The sequence below is a fragment of the Pteropus medius genome, unplaced genomic scaffold (assembly GCF_902729225.1).
Source record: "Pteropus medius unplaced genomic scaffold, Ma_sr-lr_union100, whole genome shotgun sequence".
Taxonomy (NCBI): Eukaryota; Metazoa; Chordata; class Mammalia; order Chiroptera; family Pteropodidae; genus Pteropus; species Pteropus medius.
Window position 1 is genome coordinate 147,564 of NW_024349801.1, and position 21,670 is coordinate 169,233.

Sequence of the window (21,670 nt, forward strand, 5' to 3'; positions counted from 1 at the left end):
TATGATTTTTTCTGAAGGCTTTGATTACATGGTAATTTATAAATGATACAAAAAAAAAAAAAAAAGTAAGAGTTAATAAGCTGTGGGGCAGAGTAACAATTACACCAAGTAGGGCAATATAATGAATTATCAATTTGAAATTTAGTTGACTGTGGCCAATAACACCAAAGGCAGAGGTAGAAAATGGGGGAAACGGCTTCATGGTTTTCTGTTATCAGAAAACTCAAGGCACATCTGGGTGAGGAGAGTACCTTAAGGACCAAGGTGCTCTGGGGTCTAGGACAGAGATGAGTGCTGATCTGTCCAGCACTGGTCTGGCCACGTCTGTGGGCGGGAGCTAGACCCTGAATGGAATACTTGAGAAGGAACTCCAATGAACTAGGGGACAATCCAGAGAAGACTGCAGAATGAAGGTAAGACTCTCCCACTCTGAAACCTCAAATCCAAGGCTCCGAGTTACTGGGACTGGGCAAAGATCACTTAAATGCTTTCAACAAAAGGCCAACTATTTACAATCCAAATTTAAAAAGCAACATTGCCACTAAAAGCTTTATTTTAGAAAGTACTCATCTATGGCAAACAGATCTTTTAACCTTGACATCCATTACAAGTTAATTTTTTAAAAGGAAAGAATTTAGCATGCCTGCAGTAAACATGATGGATAAATCCAACGAAGCAGCAGACACGTGAACTTTGCAGGCATGTGTAACAAGTATGTAGGTGCCATTTATTTGGTCCATAAGTATAGTCGTATTTGAGTTTTACAAAACTTCAAATATAAATAACCTGAAACTGTAACAATACACAAAAACTGGCTTCTTACACTGACATACCAGGCAGTACAAGCTGAAAACTTGAGTAAATTAACATTGTTTTACATTAATATACATAGCGCCAGGTAACATTTAAAAACAAGTTTCAATGCATAGCACTTGATACTTTTTTGAATCTGTTTCAGTCAAAGAGTATGAAAATGGTTAGATCTAGGCTAAAAATAATTCTTCTTCTAACCAAAAATAAAGGCATAATATTTATAACCAGGTATCAACTTTACTAAACCACAATATTTTAAAACTATTAAATGATACCTACGGGTATTTACATTAAAAAGGCAACATGCATTGTGTTGTTTCACCTCATGACTGGTTATGCAAATGCTTTGTTCGAAGGGTTTTAAAACTATATTTCTACATTCCATACAACATACCGCAATGTGTCTAATAGTTCTAGCAAAATGAATGCTTTCAAAGGGAGCAGAATCATCTTCAAGTCACTGGTGTTAATTTTTTCCCTTTGGAACAAAGAACATAACAAATAAACCTGGTTCCAGATGCCCAGATGACCTAATGCAGTAAGTGGATTCTGTTTAGAGGCATTTCTGTTCAATCTAATGCTATAACATCATCAAGATCTTCTGTCTGTTCTGTGCGTGACCTCTTTGCAATGATACTCTCCTTCTCATCTAATTTCCTCTTGCGACTTCTCTCTTCACTGATGTCAGCATTATTCGAAGGACCTTCTTCATCTGAATCGACTATGAGTACATCATCTTGCTCTTGTGCTTATTTCAGAAAAAAAAAAAAATGGTTAAAAGTGTGGAGTTATAAGTGGCTCACTAGTACTTTATATAAGTGAAAAGACTAACTCTTCTGATAAACACCAAACTTAAGAATGGCCACCCTTAGGGAACTTTTGCTTTATACATTACACATATATGTACTGTTTTAATGTCTTCTGTAACAAGCACTTATTTCATTTCTAATCAAAACAAAAAATTATAACAAGCATTATATATAACTCAAAGGAATTATTACAGTTCCTTGTTTCTATTTCACCAACAGAAAAGGGAAGGGTACAAATCCTAATACTGGTAGCAGTGGTAATAATAATAATAAACAACAACAACATATATATAGCACTTACAATGTGCCAGGAACTGTTCTGAGCACTGTGCATATAACAACTCATTTAATCATCACAACAACCCTATAAAGAAGATAACATTATTATCCATTTTCCAGAAAAGGAAACTGAGGTACAGAGAGGTTGACTTGCCCAAGGTCACACAATAGCAGAGGATGAGGTCAGGATTCAAATCCACATAGTGGGGCTCTAAAGTACATGCTTGTTACCCTATCTTACAGTGGTTTTTTGCACCCTCCCCGCAACTCCACCAAACCAAAGGCAAAGTACCTATCTTACTTATTGCTACAGCCTCCGAAACCTACCCACACTAGGGGATCAGTAAATGCACATTTCAAATTATGATTTAAAAAAAACTACCATAGTCCTTCCTCAAAAGAGAATGATGGACCTATTTTCAGAACAAAAAAAAAAAAAAGATCATGAACCCATGGCCCACAAGTGGGCCAAACTCTAGACAGTCTCAAAGTCCATCTTTAAAACTCTCAGAGAACATCATTCCAATGAACACCAAAGACACGGGGTCAAAAAAATGCAAACTGAGAAGTAAAAAATTGATAACTTTTATTTCCTAACTTAAAGAATGAAGAGGTATATGTGTGTGTGCTGGGGGTTGGGAGAGAGGTAATAAACATCGAAATCCAGCACAGTAAAAAGCACCAAGCAGCAGCACTGAAAATCCAGGGAAACAGCCTCTGATGCACTTTCCAAAATCACACTGGTTCTGGGAAAACTGAAATGGTACAATTCTATATTTACCAAGCATCCACTCACTCAAAATAGTCAGATGCACTGATTCTTTCACACAAAATTCAAAACTTCTAAGAATGGACGGTCTTTATTCACTAATAAGCTCACTGACATTTCCAGTTGTAAACACCCACTAACAAAAAATAAGAAGTGTTCTGTTTTCTGTAAGAATTTCCCCCAGTCTTAAATGTCTTCATGGTTCATACATTCAAAGCTCCATTAAAACAATCAATGCCAAACCAACACACCTGTAGTAGTCCTATGGATTTCTACTTTATGGTTAATATTCATAAAATAATCGGTTTGTTCCTATGTAGTCTTGTTTGGTGGGTAATTAACAACCTGCTGGCTGGGGCCACAACTCACCTGTGGATGTGGAAGGCTGAGCTCCATCGTCACTGCCATTGGTTATGCTTTTGGAAGTCTCTTCAGCTTGTTTGGGCCCCACTTTTTCTGGGGCATCACCGACTACTTCAAATTCAACATCCTTTCCTAGATCTTCGCTGTAAGAGAACCACACACTGTAAAACTGGATTACTGTTACAACTATTTACAAAAGCATAGGTGCACCAGAGAGACACTGTTCCTCAAAGCTTGAAGTGCATACTATGTACACATTAAGTATTTGAATTCTAGCTTTCAAAGAGCTAAAATAAAAAACAAGACTGTACATAACAGATGTTTGTGATAATTTGTAACTCTAACTCAAATGGTCAATACATTGCACCTTCAAATCAGAGAAAAGATTTTTTTTAAAAAACATGAAATATCTTTTATTGAGTCCAAACTCTATGGCCCAATGTAATTCTTTGGCATTATTTCTTCAGCTACTATGCGAAAAGATTCTACACACTCTATTCTGATCCTGACCAAAAGTAATTTGGTTTTAGAAGTAGGATTACATGAATTCTGGGTCCCCCCCCATCTTTACAGGCAGCATCCTGTTTTTGTAACAAGTTCCCAAAAACATGTATGAAAGTTTAATGCATGAAAGTCAAACAAAAGACTTACATGTTATAAGGGGGGTTCTGTTCCCAGAGAGCTAAAAAAATATGATAAAAAAACCCTAATTATGCCTCCTCTTTTAGACACCATCTGATATATTTCCATTTTACTGTACATGTTCTTTCATCGTCTTTTCTTTCAAAACTCAACACAAGCACACCACTGACATCCAACTGGTGTCTATTTGAGGCTAGCAATCACTCCTAGCCATTATCTCTTTGACGCGACTATCTTTCTAAAACTTACACTTATTACTAATAACCCACATTCAGTCTTCCCTGTCATTTTATGCTCTTTATAAACTAAGTATATAAAATACAATATCTTTCAAACAACTACACAAGCTATATGTTTGTACAGAGATGGCGACACTGGCAAAACAACTGTGGACACTGCTGGCAATGCTTTATGTTGGTTAGATGGTACCCCAAAGTCCTAAGAGTTCAGCTTAGGGGTATCAATGAGTATGTACAAAAATGTACCTTGCTCAATAGATAAAATTACCAAAATGGAGGACCATCAGTATTTTATTTGTGCTATACATATGTAAACATTCTGTAATGCAAGCACTTTGAATGCTTTTTATAAAGGATGTAAAATCAAAAATACATGACTCAGGAATCTATACAGGATAACTCTTAATATTAATAATTTGTTTTATGAGACAAAAATATTTCCCTTTCTTCCAATAAATCTTTAAAAGTAACAAAGTTTTATTCTATTTTAATTATCAGAATTAACTTACCTCTAATTATAACTTCAAATGCCTGGATTTCTACCCTCTTTCTGATCAGCCACCATTGACAAGTTACCCTTAAAACGTTTTTTGCCTATTCCGTTTATTTCTAAATTCCTAAATTTCTCTGTAGGTCAAACCTCAGGGAATTTAGTGGCCAACTGGAGCAAATATACTGTGCAGTTTCAAATGAACGGTAGTGTTTAAGGGCAAGAAAACATGTTTTTTCTCCATCTACTTTATCTTAAATGTGTATATTCAAACAATTTCTTACACTTAAAATATCAATAGTTCCTACCTATGAAGGATGTTGATCAATAAAGTATAGTCTTGAAGGAAGTCATCTGCTTGAAGCCGGCTCCCATTTCTAATTCCAAATTCTGACAACTTCTTGTGATTATTAGCTAGAAAATTTGAAAGAAATTTAGATACTTTAGTTCTATCTCCATGGAGCAGTCATGTTAGTTTTTAAAAGGTTAATCTCCCACTATAAGCTGAATTGTGTACCCTAAAATGCATATGTTGAAGCCCTAACCCCATTATCTCAGAATGTGACTATCTGGAGATAGGACTTTTTAAAGAAGTGATTAAGTTAAAATGAGGCTGTTAGGGTAGCCCCTAATCCAATCTAACTGATAACTACATTAGAAGCCAAGAAGAGAGACCTCAGGAGAAACCAAACCTGACGACACTTTAAGGCCTATAGCCTCCAGAACTATGAGAAAATAAACTTCTGTTATGTAAGTCACCCTATCTGTGTATTCTGGTATAGCACCTGTAGCAAACTAATCCACTAAAATATGAGGCACTTAGGAATTCAGCCCTGAACACCCAACTCCCAAAACTACTTCAGGGTATCAAACTGTGAGAAATTCTGAGAACCTTCTCCCACTCAAACCAAATTAATCTAGAATCTTAGAGAAGTCAAAGACAATTTTTAGCATTCAAAATATATTCTGTTGCAAAGAGGTTATCTACGACAACTTCAACAAACTGCTTTTTAGCAAATTTCACAATTTAGAAATATAAGGAAATTTCATTTAAATAAACTTTTCATTTCTCAACATAAAAACTTCAACATTATTCAATGAAGAGCTAGTGGACTCCCAAAAATAAATACTCCAACATATTTCCATCTTCCACATGTCATTTCTGCTTCACCTGAATATCGCCAATGTGTCTAGCTGCCAGTTAGCACTCAATAAACCTTTGCTACATGGATTATAAATACAGCACATTCAAGTGCTCCTCTCTCTTAATCAGCAAAAGCACTCAAATCTACAAAACTCTTCTTCTATAGCACAGGAAATATAATCAATATTTTAACAACTATGTTACATATGGTGTCAGGTGGGTACTAGACTTATTAGGGTGACCACTTTGTAAGGTATAGAAATGTCTAATCATTATGCTGTGCACCTAAAACTAATATAATGTTGTATATCAACTATAATTGGAAAATTTAAAAAAAAAAAATTTAAGGAAAAAAAAAGCAGTCTTTGAAGAAGGAAAAAACCCTGCTTCCTCATCTTGCTCCCTACTTACACTCCCTGCTCACAATGCTCAGTACTGAACATTTGTTCTGTGAGGGGCACAGACTATACAGAACCTGCTGACCTGTATCCACAGTGCCCGACACATATTAAGTAAACTATCTTTTAAATTCTAGGTATGTTTAAATTTATGTAATTTTCTACATAATCGTACAAAATTTTTTCTTTAGTTATTATTTCTTCATTGCTTATAGAAAAATGTTTAGCAAGTCCCTACCTTGACCTTGAAATCCAGAAAATACTGAGTTTCTAGTTCTTTTACATACAGATTTCTTATTTTAACTTTTTAATCTATTCAGAATGTCTTTCGAAAACATTAGTTCCCAACCAGACTTCCATCCCCAAAGAATTTTCACACATAACACTCACTAGTAACTCCTCAGACCCAACATATTCAAAAAGAAAAGTTACTGTGCAGTCTATCCTGATGAATTAGCGTCATCTGTAAAACCAGAGTCCTGGCAACGGTCCTGTACAGGCCTAACAATGCTTCTCCTCCTCACCTGCACCCTGAATTCTGACCTTGCAAATCTCAAATCTGTCATCTGCTTCTATCTTAGTAAAAATTCCTCACTCATTTCACTTTTTTTTTCTCCCTAGCTGGCTCCTGCCTCCACTCACACCCTTAACTCACCCTCTGCAGATTATACTAGAAGATAACCATTACTTCACTGCTTAAACTCTGGTAGGAGTAAGATAATGGGGGAGGAAAAAGACAAATACGTGTTACACATCTGCCACAGAAAGTCCTCCAGTGCACCACCACTGCCAACCCCACTCACAGCACCCCACCTTCCACTGAAACAAAATAACTGGCCATTCCCAGAGCCTTTTATGTTGTTTTATAAGTCAGGCCTTTATAGATACTGCTCATTCTGTCCAAATGCACACTCCCTTCTCTGCTCAGAAGGTCCTTCCTTCTTCAACTGGCCCGAGTCCTCTTTCTCCTATAACAATCCCCCAACCCTTAATAAAGTTTCAATTCATATAATCTTTTTCCATAGTATTTCTTCAACTGTACATCTACTTGTTGATAATCTCTCCTCTTCTTCCAGGCTATAAAGTACTTCAAACCAGACTACTAGTGTCTTATTTGTTCTTAAATTATGAATACTTAAGACTATGCCTATAATACAGGACTCCACACATATTTGAATAAATGCTGTCTCACTCTGAGCAGCACATGTACATTTAAGCCACTGAGATTTTTTTAAAAATCTATTTCTTTTCCATTACAGTTGACATTCAATATTATATTAGTTTCAGGTATACAGCATAGTGGTTAGACACACATAATTTATGAAGTGATTCCCCAACCATGTCTAGTTAGTACCCACCTGGCGCTATACATAGTTATTACCCAGCCAAAACACAGTCTCCAATTACTCATGACCTAGTATCCCGAACAATTTCTTGACAAGAAACTACAGTCAAGAAGAATTCTGGCACTAAAGTTTTAATTTAAAGAAGGCTTGACATTTAAATCCCTGTTAAGATCTGGCAAAGTACACTGAATAAATGATCACTGAACAAATAGGTAAATAATTAAGTCAACAGAGGGGGAAACCAATGCCCCTGGATTTTGAAAGCGATAGTGCATTAGCAAAATTTGGGATGTAAAGAAATCAACTAAAATGATAACCCAAAAGATGAGATGCCAAAGTGACAAAAGAGATCTGAGGATTTCTAAGTCCAATCAAACTGGCTAGTGTAGACTTAAGGAGGTGCAACCAGAACCAATTCTAAGACAGTTTAAACAAAATCAAAGGCATTAACATGAGGGATGGCCTGCTTGAACTTTAAAAATAAAAAAGGGCTAAAAAGCCAAAACTGGGCACTGATTTTCAGCACTACTCTCTGCTCTACGGTTGGAGTAAACTATCAAGGCTTCCCCAGCCTTAGATTACCTAACTCTGAGTGATCTTCTCATTACTCATTTAGCTCCCAGGACCTATGACACAGGTAAGGCAGGTCCTTTGAATAGACAAGAGCATGGAGGTAACTGTAAATGGTGCCTGTGCACTGTGGTATTGAAAAACAGTCCCTGAGACACAATGACGACACAGAGTTCCAAAATCTGGAACTGTGTAGTGATCCCACCAAGGCAATAACATCTTGGGAGAGCACCTCCATGACCAAGTATCTCCCCTTAAAGCTGTGACACTGAGTAACATATACAGCAGTGTACAAACTAATGTGCGCTCCTTCATTTAGGCAGTCTCCACTCAAACGATGGAGTGAATAAATGCAATGTATAATACCTTCTGTCTCTCCCTCTTCTGACGATATTAGGATTGTTCCTTTCCCATCTTCAATTTGGACATCTGGTGCTACCATAGCAAATTTTTCTTTCACTATCTACAAGAAAAAAAGATTCAAAATATTAATATGTATAACTAAATACCATAAAAAATCTAGACCTTTTTTCCATAAAGGCTCTTACTTTCCCCTTCCATTGGAAAGGGGCCAAGTTGTTCTAAGATACCTGGGGGCAAGCAGGAAAGCAGTAGGCATTCACCCAACATTTCATGCCCACATTCCATCCCCATGTTTGACCACAGATAGAGGATCAGATAAAACTTCCTCCAAATGGGGAACTGAGAACTCCGATTGGCTCTTGGTATTTTGTTCTTCCTTGCAGATTAGGTACTGGGCTAAATACATAACATGTTTTATCTTAGTCTCAATAACAACCCTGTACTAGCAGATGTTTTATAGATGCAGATTTTCTCATTAACCTGATTCTCAGATAGTCTTCCCCCTCCTAAGTTCTATCTCTCTTTAAATTCCAAGATAGGTCAAAAGTGATAATATCCTGTCAACTGTAACTGCTCCTTAAAAAAAAAAAAAGGAACCCTCTAAAAGGTCCATATATCTTACAAATAATCAAATAGTGGAACTGCTTTTAAGCTCAAGAATGAGCAGATGCTTCCCCAACTAAAACATAAGGGCAAGCCACCTGTCCTGTATATCATCCATTTCTGGGAAAAAGGCCATTCCCTCATTTCCTCAAGCAGCCCTTAGGACCACAAAGGTCTAGCAGGTATGTAAATACGTAATGTGATGACAGATATAATCAGAGAACAATCTGAAGTGATCCCCAAAATAAGAAGTGACGCCCATTGGGGTTATTTTTGACATCCTTCCTAATAAAGAAACTAATCTAGCCAGTTTAGGAAGAATCAAGGACCAGGTTATAGGACCAGACCACATCCTAACCCCCATTTCCCTCCCTCCAGAGCTCTATAGGTGAATGCAGGTACACAAATGGTGCACCTCCTCAGGGACTAACTTAACACACCAGAATCAGGACCGTCACCAGACCATTTAAGGATATCTCCTATCTGCCAAAAAAAATATAGAATTTACAAACTATCTGGGAAACAAAGAGCGAGCACAGAGTCTCTTGCTTGCTAAGATACTGTGCCACCTCTGCACTACCTGTGGCATGTTTTCCAGCCAAATATACCCAATTCCTTTTGGGGATGTGAGGCACATATTCTGGAACCAGAGAGAAAAGCCAGCACGATCCCAGATAGCAAAGCAGTCCCGGGTATCAGAGCAAAACACTTCAGTAGTCAGTCTTTCAAGAGTAGTAATCTGGTTTTCAGTTTGTTATCACAGTAACACTTTAAAACGCAAAAGGGAACTTGTTTTTTTTTTTTAAGGAAAAGGAAAATGAACAAACGTGGAAAAGAAGCAGCCTCTGGGCTTACCTTATCTTGTAAAGTGAGAACTGTCACTTTATGGACATTCAGTCGCACAGTCACCTCTGGTTTGCTGGCACATACGTAACAATTAGGGTTGGGAGGATCCAGTGCACAAGGCACAAGGAGCTTCTTTCTTGGGTTTGGTTGTTTGTTCAAGAAAATCTTTGGAGGAAAAAAAAAACAAGCAGAAATCAGAAATTCATGATGCAATTTTATATACCATACAATCAGAAGTTTATTGTTTTATTTACTGCACAGCCATCAAAAAATGACTTAAATATTCCCTTCTAGATGGCAAAAACAGTAAGGAAAATCATGACCTTAATAGTCTGATTTCCCAAACCTCTTTTCAAATTAGCTACCTACTGAAAAGCTGAGCTTACTGAAAAGAAAAATCTCCTTGAAGACTCTATTGTGCAAACTAATTTAGCAAGAAAAAGGGCCTAGCCATACTCATCCCTGGGATCATTAATTCAGCTTTTGGGTGCCTTCCTAGTGGTTATTCTTAATCAATTTTAAGCCAACTATTCACCAAGACAGATATATTAATATCTCCAACTACTGATAACACCTTCACAGACATAAGGAACTGATGTGCCTTTCTTTTCAAATTTTCTATGCCTATGATACTGATATTCACATAATTGAGAAAAAAATAATGTACTTCTGGCACCAAAAGCACCTATTTACCATTTCTCTAACACCCAAACAAAAAAATAACAAGAACAAAGGTGAATTTAAAAAACTGCACTGAAATTTAAGAAGGCCCAAACCTTATACTACTACAAAGTGTGGAGAACACTAGCCAGATTCAATACAAACAAATGTCAGGACAATACTGAAAGCTGACATACATATTTTCATCTTGTGACTATCATGTACTGTGGTATTTCCTAAAATTAATTAATTGTAAAGAGGAATCCCATGGACTCTAAGCTTAAAGAAGTAAATCCCTCAAGAAGCAGTTAAGTGCTAAAAAGAGACCTCCTATAGTAACAGTACTACTGGTAGTAGTCGTTGAACTGGCAAGTCTGGAAGCAGGGTACAATGGGGGAACAGATTTGTTTGATCTTGGGCTTCGCTGGGAAGGTTAACTATGTTGAGTGAAACTGACAGTAATGAAAACAATTGCTAACACTACTAATACTCAAGCTAACAATATTAACCCATCTCAAAATTCATTTACAAATATGAACAAATAAAATCCAGACATAAGTATCATTAATCCAAGAGATGACAGAGTTGAGAAGTCAAAGAAACGAGAAGAGTATTATAGGAAACACACATTTTAATAAACTCAATAAGCAGTACTGTTTGTCAGCTCAAAGGAATACTAGAGCCATAGGATAAATTCAGGCTATATAGAAAAGCAGAAAAAAAATAAAGTTGTTAAAAAAATATAATAGCAAAAACAATTTAAATAAAAAACTGAATCAAGATGACAGATTGACAATATGATTCTACATTCCTTCACCCTGAAACTTCACAAAAACAGTAAGATATTTTAAGACTACATCAATAATTGTGCTGAAAAATAAAGGGTATCATCGTAGACTCAGTATTTTTAAGAAATTCCTGAAAGTAAACTGGTCCTGTTATTTCAACTTTATAGTAAAAAAAGATAACCTAAATAGCAAAAATATTGGCTAGAATTATTTCTTATAAGTTTTTTTGAATTGCTAAACTGATAAGAAAACTAAGCATCTTCAAACACACCAACTTAATACAGAATGAAAGCAGGAATCCAAATGGAACACCCAAATGGCTTTCATCTTAACAGATCAACCTAGCCCATGTCTCACTAATGTAGGAACTCTTATACTAGGAGACCCTTACATTAAAGCAAGAACCTGCAAGAGAAGGAGAGTAAAGAGGAGTAAAATATATCCCACACAGAAATAACAGAAAAACTATCCTGGCCTTGGTGCTTTGGGAAGGGGTAGGGAGGAAATTTTCTTTATAATTCATTACAATGTAGAGATCATGCAGCTTTGCTGTATGAATATATATATATATATATATATGGGTTAAAAAACTAAAGAATTTAAAAGTTGTCCCCAGGCACTCAGATATAAGTAAGCATAAATCCTCTTTGAAGAAATACACCTTCAATAGGTCCTTAAAGAATTATCACAGATATAATTTTAATAAACATTAATTACGTTTAAAAAATGAATCACACACCGCAGAAGCAAACAAAATACCATGAGAGAGATCTGGCAGACCTGACAGTAGACTCATTCATAAAGATTTCAGACATTAAACATGTCAAATAATATAAAGTAGATTTAAAATAAAAAAGGAAATTGAAAATAATTAAAGAGCAGAGGACTATAAAATAACCCAACGAAATTTAAAACCCATAAAGAACTCTTAGAATTGAAAAACAATGGAAAAAGCTTAAGAACACACACAATTAGTTCCTCTAAAAATTCAGTAAAACTGGAAATGTTAGAAGCAAACTACCTTCTGCTTCCATTTTAGACAAAAATGAGAAGCAAATTTGTTTCTCTTTTGTTGTAATTTCCAGAAAGCTTAAATATGCATTCACAAGATAACTGGAGTAATTATCTTCCAGTGCTTTAAAATTAACTTTGTTTTAATTAACTTTTTTTTAGGCGAGGCAATCCTTGGTTGACTTCACGGATTGTAAGGACCTTGTCATTTTATAATCCCTTATTTTTTACTTTTTACTCCCAGGTGGTCTTCTTAAGTGGTCTCCCATCCAAGTACTAACCAGGCCTGACCCTGCTAGCTTCCGAGATCAGATGGGATCGGGCTTGTTCAGGGTGGCATGGCCGCAGACGGTTTTAATTTTTAAAATTGTGTTTAATGTGTTTATACATCATTTCCCCCTGCACATATATATTACTCCAAAAAGAGGCTGAATAAAAAATGCAAATAGAAATACTCACTGTTCTACACTGGTCTATTTTTCCTGATAAAATCTTTAATCCTTCCAATACTATCAATCCAGCAATCACTGCATTAGTAGTAGCGATAGCAGGAATAATGTTCCCTGCCATTGCTAAAAAAAAATAAAATAAAAAATAAAAGATGAATATATTTAGCTGTTAAAGAAAGGAAAGAATAACATCATTTTAGATGATACAACTGAAGTACAAAACAACTTACATTTTATATCAAATCTGCTCTTCATATTCATACTGAAAATATGCATCCTGAGGTTTGCTGCAGAGGTGACAAAATCCATTGCAGATGGGTCATCCTGCCAAAAATTTAAATAATGTAACAAGTCTCCCCACAAATTTACTAATTTGAGTCGTATACTTTCACAACAGTACTTTCACATGTTTATCACATTGCAGTCAGTCAACAAGAACAAGAGATGGCCTTGAGGGAGAGGTAAAGCCTTACAGTAGCATGGAGATTAGATGAGTATGGGACAGGGTGTCATCATCAGTGCCTCTGACTCAGGAATGTAATCTGACAAAGGATGCCAAGAGCCACCAGGCCTCTAGGAACTCACTCCTACCTAAAACAAATCGCTGGAGACTAAGTGTATCTAACAAAACACCGATTCTGTTTACTGACAATGGCAATCCTTTCCTGGATCCATCAGGCAGTACAGGCATACCTTGGAGATATTCTGGGCTCAGTTCCAGACCACTGCAATAAAGCAAGTATCACAATAAAGCACGACATAATCCTTTTGTTGGTGGAGGGTCCTGCCTTCAAGTTGTAAAACACAAAATATCCATGAAACGCAATAAAGCGAAGTACAATCAAACAAGGTATGCCAGTAATGAGGCTGCTTGACAAGATTTCACGCAAAGAAATGGAGTCTTTTCTGAGCAAGCTGTTTTATTAAAGCCTCAGAAACACCTGGATGACTCCTTCTGGCTTTCCTACTCCAAATTCTCTTCAAATACACTACTCTCCTATATTTGCTGTTTCTTTTCAGATAGGGCAATATAAGTTTTCCCCTGACAATTTATGTTTTTTCTGAGACTATATCCTAGTCTCTTTAATTAGATTTCACCAAGGTTTCCAACTTTCCTGAGAAGATTCTATCCTATCCTATAATTCAGAAGCACCAAAGTACAGAAGAAAAAGCATTGATAGGATGTGGGTTCTTTATATACTATTGGCTGGCTATGTAACCTCAGGCAAATCAACTCCCCAATCCATAATTCATTAATCTGTTAAACAGGGAAAATTATATAAACTTTTCATAAGGTTGTGGTGAAAATTAAGTATGAATATTTAACAGTACCCAATAGTGTCCACAAGTACTTCCCTAGGCAATTTACTAATAACACCCATTAGGTGTAGTTTTTATTCACACAGTGTAACAATTCCCACTTTCAAAGTTTTGTTATCTAACCCAGGGGTCCCCAAACCCCAGGCCTGGACCGTTATTGGTCAGTGGCCTGTTAGGAACTGGGCCATACAACAGGAGGTGAGTGGCAGGTGAGCGAGTAAAGCTTCATCTGTATTGCTGCTGCTCCTCAGTGCTAGCATCACCACCTCAGATCATCTGGCATTAGATTCTTATAGGAGCACTGGTCCCTGATGCCAAAAAGGTTGGGGACCGCTGAACCCATGTACAGAGAAAAACTCCCCAGAGATCCCTAATATAACAGTAACAATGAAAAAATTTTTAAAAGTTACTCCTTATACCACATAAGCCCAAGAGACTAATATTTACAAGAATCCCCTAAATCTAAATTTACTAGCTTCATTTACGATGCCTTATTTAACCAGTTCCAAAACTGCACACATAGTTATCATCTTCATTTGCTAAAACTGACCAAACTTTTCCCTTGACTTTAAAACTCATAGCAAATCTTTACCATCATAGGAACATATAAACTTTATCAGATATATCACTTATAGCCACAGAAAATACTGACAATTAAAAATAACTAAAATTAACTCATCAAACTTCAAAATATAACACCTAGTTGTAAAATATTATTAAATATTATTTTTATATCTCATTTTTGTATTGAGGCGTCAGATTATTAAAATAGCTGCAATTATTTCAATAAAAAGGCAATTTTATCATTTTCAAGGTCAAATTAGGCCCATGAACTGTTGCTTCCAACAAGATTTTGACTTCTATTAACAAATCTATATTACGTGTTTTCTTAAGTCAATGAAATATTTAACTCCAATACATTCTCATTATTTCTCCAGGGAGCATAATTATAAACCATGAACATACAACTAATCTAAAATGAGGTTTTATGATATTGCTTAAATTCATGTATAGAAAACTCAGTTCAATGTAGCAATTAAGAGATAAAAACATCCAAAATCAACATTATGTCCTCGAAATCAGATAGAATAAACAATATCCAAAAATTACTAGCTTCTGATTACAGTTCAAGAACTAAAATATACATATGATATGTAAGTAATTGCCACACTTTTTCAAAACAAACCTTGTCCCATATGAGCTCAGCTCCATCCCCTTTTTCTGCTAAATGAACTCTCAAAGTCTCAATGCTTTTTGAAAAAAGACGTGCATAGCTCTTTACATCTAAAACCTGCTGGTCTTTCAGACCTAACTGGGGTTCATTTTGTTGATCTGATGCATTGGTTTCTTCTCCTAAGGGAAAAAAATATTAGAAACTTCACTATTAAACATCATTCCTCTACCCTAACAATTCAATGCCTGACTAATAAAATAAAATATGAAACAAATTCCATTAAAATAATTATCACTATGAAACATGTGTGTACCAAAAAACTGCTAATATTGAGATGGGAAAGGTGTAAGACTATCTCAGAACCTCAGCAGGCTATTGTGGGATTCAAGGATATGATACAGATAAGCATCATGCCCGACATAATTAGCACTCAATAAGCCGTACTTAAATTGGTCCAAAAAGTCAAGCATCCATTACTGTAGAGAAGTGCTCCAAACTGACGCCCAAAATCTCTTGGGATCCTTTAAGTTCCAGTGTGCTATCACTGAGCGTAAATCAATTGCAATACAATTCAGATAAAGCAGAGACACAATGTGTTAAGGGGGAGTGGGATAAGGAAGTAGTTACCACGGCAATAGTTTTACTTGTATTTAAAATTATATGTTCCTAAATTAACAAAGAGTATAATGAATATACATACATCTTTGTACCTCTGGTATTTATTTAGCTCCTTGACTAGTGCTAAATACAGAGGTACAAAGATGTATGTATATTCATTGTACTCTTTGTTTCAGGGAAAATATGAAACAACTAAATGTTAGAACTGATAAGGGATTAAATATTTACTAAAAAGAGCAAGTCAAAGTATATGAATAGTATGGTTCCATTATGTAAAGTGCATACACGATTGCCTGTGTCTATGTGCAGAGTGGACTATAAGACATTCCCTAAAATGTTAACATTTTGTGTTAATAGTGGCTATTTCTCTAGGTGATATGATTTCCAGTGATTTTCCCCTTCTTCTTAACTTTTATGAAACTGTTTGAACTTCTTACCATGAACCATATGACATTGTCAAGAAAGAAGAGAACCATTTAAAGACTTTAGGTGAGGGAATTTCCAATTTAGGTGTCCCAAATACTAAAATGTATCCTTTACCTTGACTCTGTACTTCAGCCCAGTCCAAAGGAACCGGAGGTTTCCTTTTCCGCCATAGTTTGTCCATTGTCAACAGATACCTGATATCATCTTTAAAAAGCTTCAAAAAAAAAAAAAGAGAGAAATTCCATGAACCCTACAGTCCTTATGCTGTTAAAAATATAAAAAATATCACTGCTGATTAACAATATTACACTGTAAAATCTTCTGATTTAAAAACATGTCATATACCAATAGATTAATAATTATTTAGCTGGTTTTCCAAAGATTTCATTTTTAAAAGGGAAAAAAAAAAACTTAAGACTTTTATAAAAGGAAATTTTATACAGAACTCCTACATCTGAAACAGTAAAAAGCAGATGAGTACTGAGCAAAGCAGTGTAAGGGAACTCTGAACTGTGCCGACTGACCCTGCCCTCCCAAGCCATCTACCTACAAGCTCCCCTAAAGCTCCAAAGATCTGTGAGAAGCACAAATACACCAGTCAAGGAGCTAAATAAATACACACCAACGCCACAAGAACAGAACACAATCACTGAGCCTAGAGATACCAGTTAGCAACAGCTCCATGTCTGTGGGTACATTCCAAATAAAGCACGCACATTTTAAAAGTGCTCCAAAACAATTTAACCATCTATAACATTTCTGAAATGTGCCCCACAAAAAGCAAACCAGAAAACAATTACTATTTCAAATACAAAAACAAACAAAAACATAGACATTACTACATGTGGACTGAAAGACCATCGCATGAATGACACTATCTTATGTGGGAAAATTTCAGATGACATTAATGTTACTTTTTCCTTAGCTGTGTTTTCTATTGTTAACTGATATATTCAACATATTTATTATATATACTGGTATGCATTCAAGATTTGACTTAATAAAAAAGTTAGAATTATTTCATCAAAATATGTTCTATTCAATCAATATTTATTAAACATCTTTAATCTCTGGAAACCAGCCAAATAATTAGAATACAATTTAGTGTGAAAATCACATAACTTTGAGTACTATCAGAAATTCTGTTTTATTTATCTGAGAAATGAGGAAAGAAATCAAGGAGATGACATCTGAAAAAGGTACACAGGCAAGAAGAAGAAAAAAAAGAGAGCTGAGAAAGTTTCAAATATCTATTAAGATAAACTTGTTAGAGACTGAAGGCAGAAGAAATAAAGACTTTAAAATAGAGACCTGACGGCCTGAACTATATAATTAAGTAGATCCAGTTAAAACAATCTTGTGTATTTCTCTAGAAATATTCAGCAGGCGAATAATACATACTAATGAGAAGAGATTCAGCGAAGAACAAGAGGCTTTAAGATTCAAGAGCTACTGAGAAATGCCAAAAGAAGATTTAAGCAGGAAAAGGATATAAGACAAAGAACAGCAGGAACTAAAGGTCGGTTATAAGAAAAACCAAGAATTTCAGTGAAAGTGAAAAAAGGAAAGATAACCAAGAGTATATAAGCTTCTGCACTTTGTCTCCTATAAAGTTGCTATACTGCTTTAATACAGATGCCGAAGTTTCAAAATCTGTTTATCCTAACTAAATCAATCTATTTATTAAGACAGTATTAGGCATAAAATGTATAATCCAATTTCATGTACTATTTTAAAATAAACCATATCCACAATTATAAAGTAAACCTAACCTTTGTAAAAAGTTTAACTGGATCATATCCAGTTGATTTAGCCCATTCCTTAGTGGAAATACGTTTAATGTCACCATCTTCATTAGATGCTCTGGCTCTGGCTTCGGCTTCCATTGGTTCCCCTACAAAACAAACACCATTTTTAATTTCAACTATGATAAATGTAGAATTAAGTTCTCATCTCACCTTTTAGGGAAAAAAGTTACTCATGGCAGTCACCTGCACATGACACATTCTGAGTCCAAGGAGAATAAATAACATGCTCATCAGCATCCTTATTCTACCTGTTTCTGAGGGCCACATATGGAACAGCTCAAAGTATAAACCTGTAATCAGATCTAGGAACAACTCCCAGCTCTATTTACTGGATTTGTGAAATTTCTCTGCACCTTGACTTAATGGGACTACCCCATTTTAAAAAACATTGCTTTAAAGATGAAATAATACATCTTAAGCACACAATACAGTATCTAGCACATAACAGCACCCTCTCTCCCCCTTAAGCCATCAATATTAAATTAGCAAAATAAAGGTAGTGCTCACTAATAAGAAAACATATCTCAAATAGTTTACTCACAGGAAGCTTCAGGGTCAGCTCTGTCAGGAGATACTTCTTGATCAGCATCTTCTTCCCCAAACAGCTGACTATAATTTAAAAGCAGTAAATATTTATGGATAACAAAATATTCTAAACAAATGTTTACTTTTCCAACTTTCCTCACAAACAACTCATTTAGAATATCCCAAGTCTTTGGTAGGGATAATGAACAAAGAATTGATAAATAATACTTCGTAAACTTAAAAATATTCAAGTTATCTGTTGACAGCCTGCATCCTAATTTCAATCATAACACAAGCAAGGCTAAATTTTATTAGATCTATATTCGTTCCTATCAGCTAGGCTCTGCAAATTTGTATGTTAAAATCTTTGATCAAGAAGACAGGCGAACAGCTTTTACATTCCAACTTGGATAACATTCTAATGCTGGAATGACTGTGAAGTATATCTGCTGCTAGCTTTCAACAAACATCATCACATACCTGCTATATGCTAGGCACTGCTCCAGGTGCAGGAAATGCAGCAGTGAGTGAATAAGACATTTTTTTTTGGTGGTAGTATGTGACTTTACTACTGAAAAGTCTTAGGAAACGATATGAAAGTATTAAGCTGAAATTCTCTTGTTAATCCAACAGTTATCATAAAAACTGTTTAATAACACTTACAGGAATATAGTTTTCCAAACTTTCAAGCTTAAAAGTTAGCTTAAAAGAATCCTTTGTAGTTAAAAAATAAAAACACCAAAAGCTATCATTTCAAAGCTCCTAATACATTTCACAATACCCACTTGTTTCCCAAAGTTGTACCAATTTACACCCCCACAATGGCATCTAAAAATTCCTATTGATTCATTTCCTCTCCAAACTTAATGTTTTGCCAAACTAAGTGGTATAAAATACTATCTTATTGTGATTTTATCCTTAATTTTGCAAGTTAGTCATAAAGTTAAACACATCATCATTTGTTTATTTTCTATTTGGCTTTCTCTTTAAGTGAAAAAAATGCGTCTGTATTACTTTGTCAGGTTGTCTTTTTCTTATTGATTATAGAAACATACTCTAGATCAATTTTTAGTTGACTGTATGTTGCAAATACTTTCTCATATAATGGCTTAATATTTGTACATCATTTAAAATCTTTTGATGACGAAATATTAAAAAAATTTGAGCGCATCAATTCTCTTACATGGTCAGTACTTTTTGTCTTGAGAAATCATTCCCTAACCCTGAGGACAGATTTCCTCCTATATAAAAACTAAGTTCTGCCTTTCATATCTAAATATCTCATCTATCTATACTTAATTTCTACATATTTTTTGAAGTACATAATATAAATTTTCCCACAATGATAATAAATTGTACTTTTTCTTTAATTCCATCTTTCATCTGGGACCTATTATGCAACCTCCATCATGAACTATGTATTGTTCCAATGGTCTGTATTTCTATCCCTGCACCAGTAACACACTTAATTATTTTTAGCATATATTAAATCTTGACATTTTTTAGAGCAAGTCATTTCAACATTTTCTTCTCCAGGAATGTTTTTTGGTTCCTCTTAGGCCTTATTCTTCCATATAACTTTCAGAATCAGTTGAACAAGTTCCAATATAATCCCTGATGAGATTTAAATTGAAATTGCGTTGAATCTATAGATCAATTTGGAGACATACTGACAATACTGGGACTTCCGATTCATAAACGTACTCTCTCCTTTTAATGTTCCAACAGTCATGAACTTTATATATTGGGGCTTATATACTTTAAACTTTAATCTGAGGTACTTCATGCTTTTTCCGCCCCCCCAATGCTTCATATTTATTTAGTTATCTTTCATAGTTGCATGCTTTTATAGTGAGTTATCTATTTTTAAATTATATTTTCTACCTGTCTGATGCTGTGATTAGAAATGCGATTGACTTTTTAAATAATCTTTTCGTTGGCCATGTTGCTAAACTGTCATTATTTCTAAAGAAAGAATAATTTCTAGATTACCCAGAGTTTTTTATGTAGGTTTCCTATACTGCATACAAACCAAAACAATTTTATTTCTTCCTTTTCCAGTTCTTAAGTCTGTATTTTCTTTTTCTTGTCTTACTGTGCGGGCTAGGAACTTTGTTATAACAACAAATAGAAATAGCACTAATGGGCATCCTCATGTTGTCCCTGGTTTCAAAAGAAATGCTCTAAAATTCTTATCATTAAAATTATCATATTAAATCTACGGCCATGTCACCCTGAACAAGCCCAATTCTGTCTGATCTTGGAAGCTAAGCAGGGTTGGGCCTGGATAGTACTTGGATGGGAGACCACCTTGGATAGGAAGACCAGGTGCTGTAAGCATTAAAAATAAAGGATTATAAGATGACAAGATCCTTGCAATCTGCGAGGTCAATCAATGGTTGCCTCAACTAAAAAAAAAAAAATTATTGCATTAAGTATATGGATGGCAAATAGTGAGAGCCGGGATTTTGACTGTTGAAGTGGGAGCTCACAGATAAGCAAGATTAGGAAGCTGGAATGATCCATGTAATTATGGGTTAGAGTTGGAGACATTAGTATGAATTAGTGTTTAGCTTATATAGATATGGATGGTTTGATAGAGAAATATTTCCATATTTGTGTATATACATGTTTGTATAAATGTATTTTTTGCTTTGTCAGCAAAGAGGGCCTAAAAGAAACAACATTCCAGTAGCAAGCCTAAGCACTCAGATCTTGGTTTCTAACATCATTCTTCAATAAAAGGAACCAGGGCTCCTTGGAGAAATGTCTGATTCTAGGACTGAGGCAGGAAATATAAAAATTGAGTTTGGAGCATCTTGTAGAATCAAGAAGTAAGGAATTGCTCCCCAAAAAGACAGACATTGATGGTGGTATGTCAAAGGACACAGAGCCAACTGAAAGAGCTCCTAACAGCCAAAGCTGGAACAAGCTGAGCAAAAAAATAAAGTAGTAATGGACTATAACCCAAAGTATAAAATACATTGAATATCGATGAGTCCATATTGTTATGATTGAATAAATGGTAAGAGACAAATCTTCCAGGCACTCAAAATAATTTCATAGACACTCTGCCCTTGAAGAGGTGGAACACAACTTTCCTTACACATAGGGACAGCCTTTCAAAGTGTACACTACAGTATAGTAAAGGGGCAGAGTAACTTTTTCAGGAGAAACCTGGCAATCACTAAGTGATCAAGGCCAACATTAAATTGTC

General features: G+C 35.3%; 1 protein-coding gene and 1 pseudogene across 2 annotated transcripts in view; one reads left to right on the plus strand and one right to left on the minus strand.

Moving 5' to 3' along the window:
* Window positions 1-517: 517 nt before the first annotated feature.
* UBA2 (ubiquitin like modifier activating enzyme 2) overlaps window positions 518-21,670 on the minus strand; it is a 30,475-nt gene continuing 9,322 nt past the window's right edge. For both annotated transcript variants that reach the window (XM_039888560.1, XM_039888561.1), the window contains exons 7-17: window positions 18,470-18,537; window positions 17,893-18,014; window positions 16,235-16,334; window positions 15,089-15,255; window positions 12,813-12,906; window positions 12,593-12,705; window positions 9,684-9,839; window positions 8,229-8,325; window positions 4,713-4,818; window positions 3,040-3,176; window positions 518-1,561 (exon numbers count right to left, since the gene is read on the minus strand). In XM_039888560.1, coding sequence (XP_039744494.1) covers window positions 1,383-1,561; window positions 3,040-3,176; window positions 4,713-4,818; window positions 8,229-8,325; window positions 9,684-9,839; window positions 12,593-12,705; window positions 12,813-12,906; window positions 15,089-15,255; window positions 16,235-16,334; window positions 17,893-18,014; window positions 18,470-18,537 — 1,339 coding nt within the window. In that variant the 3' untranslated portion in view covers window positions 518-1,382. The remainder of the gene's footprint in view (window positions 1,562-3,039; window positions 3,177-4,712; window positions 4,819-8,228; window positions 8,326-9,683; window positions 9,840-12,592; window positions 12,706-12,812; window positions 12,907-15,088; window positions 15,256-16,234; window positions 16,335-17,892; window positions 18,015-18,469; window positions 18,538-21,670) is intronic.
* On the plus strand, window positions 20,670-20,793 carry LOC120581041 (uncharacterized; annotated as a pseudogene).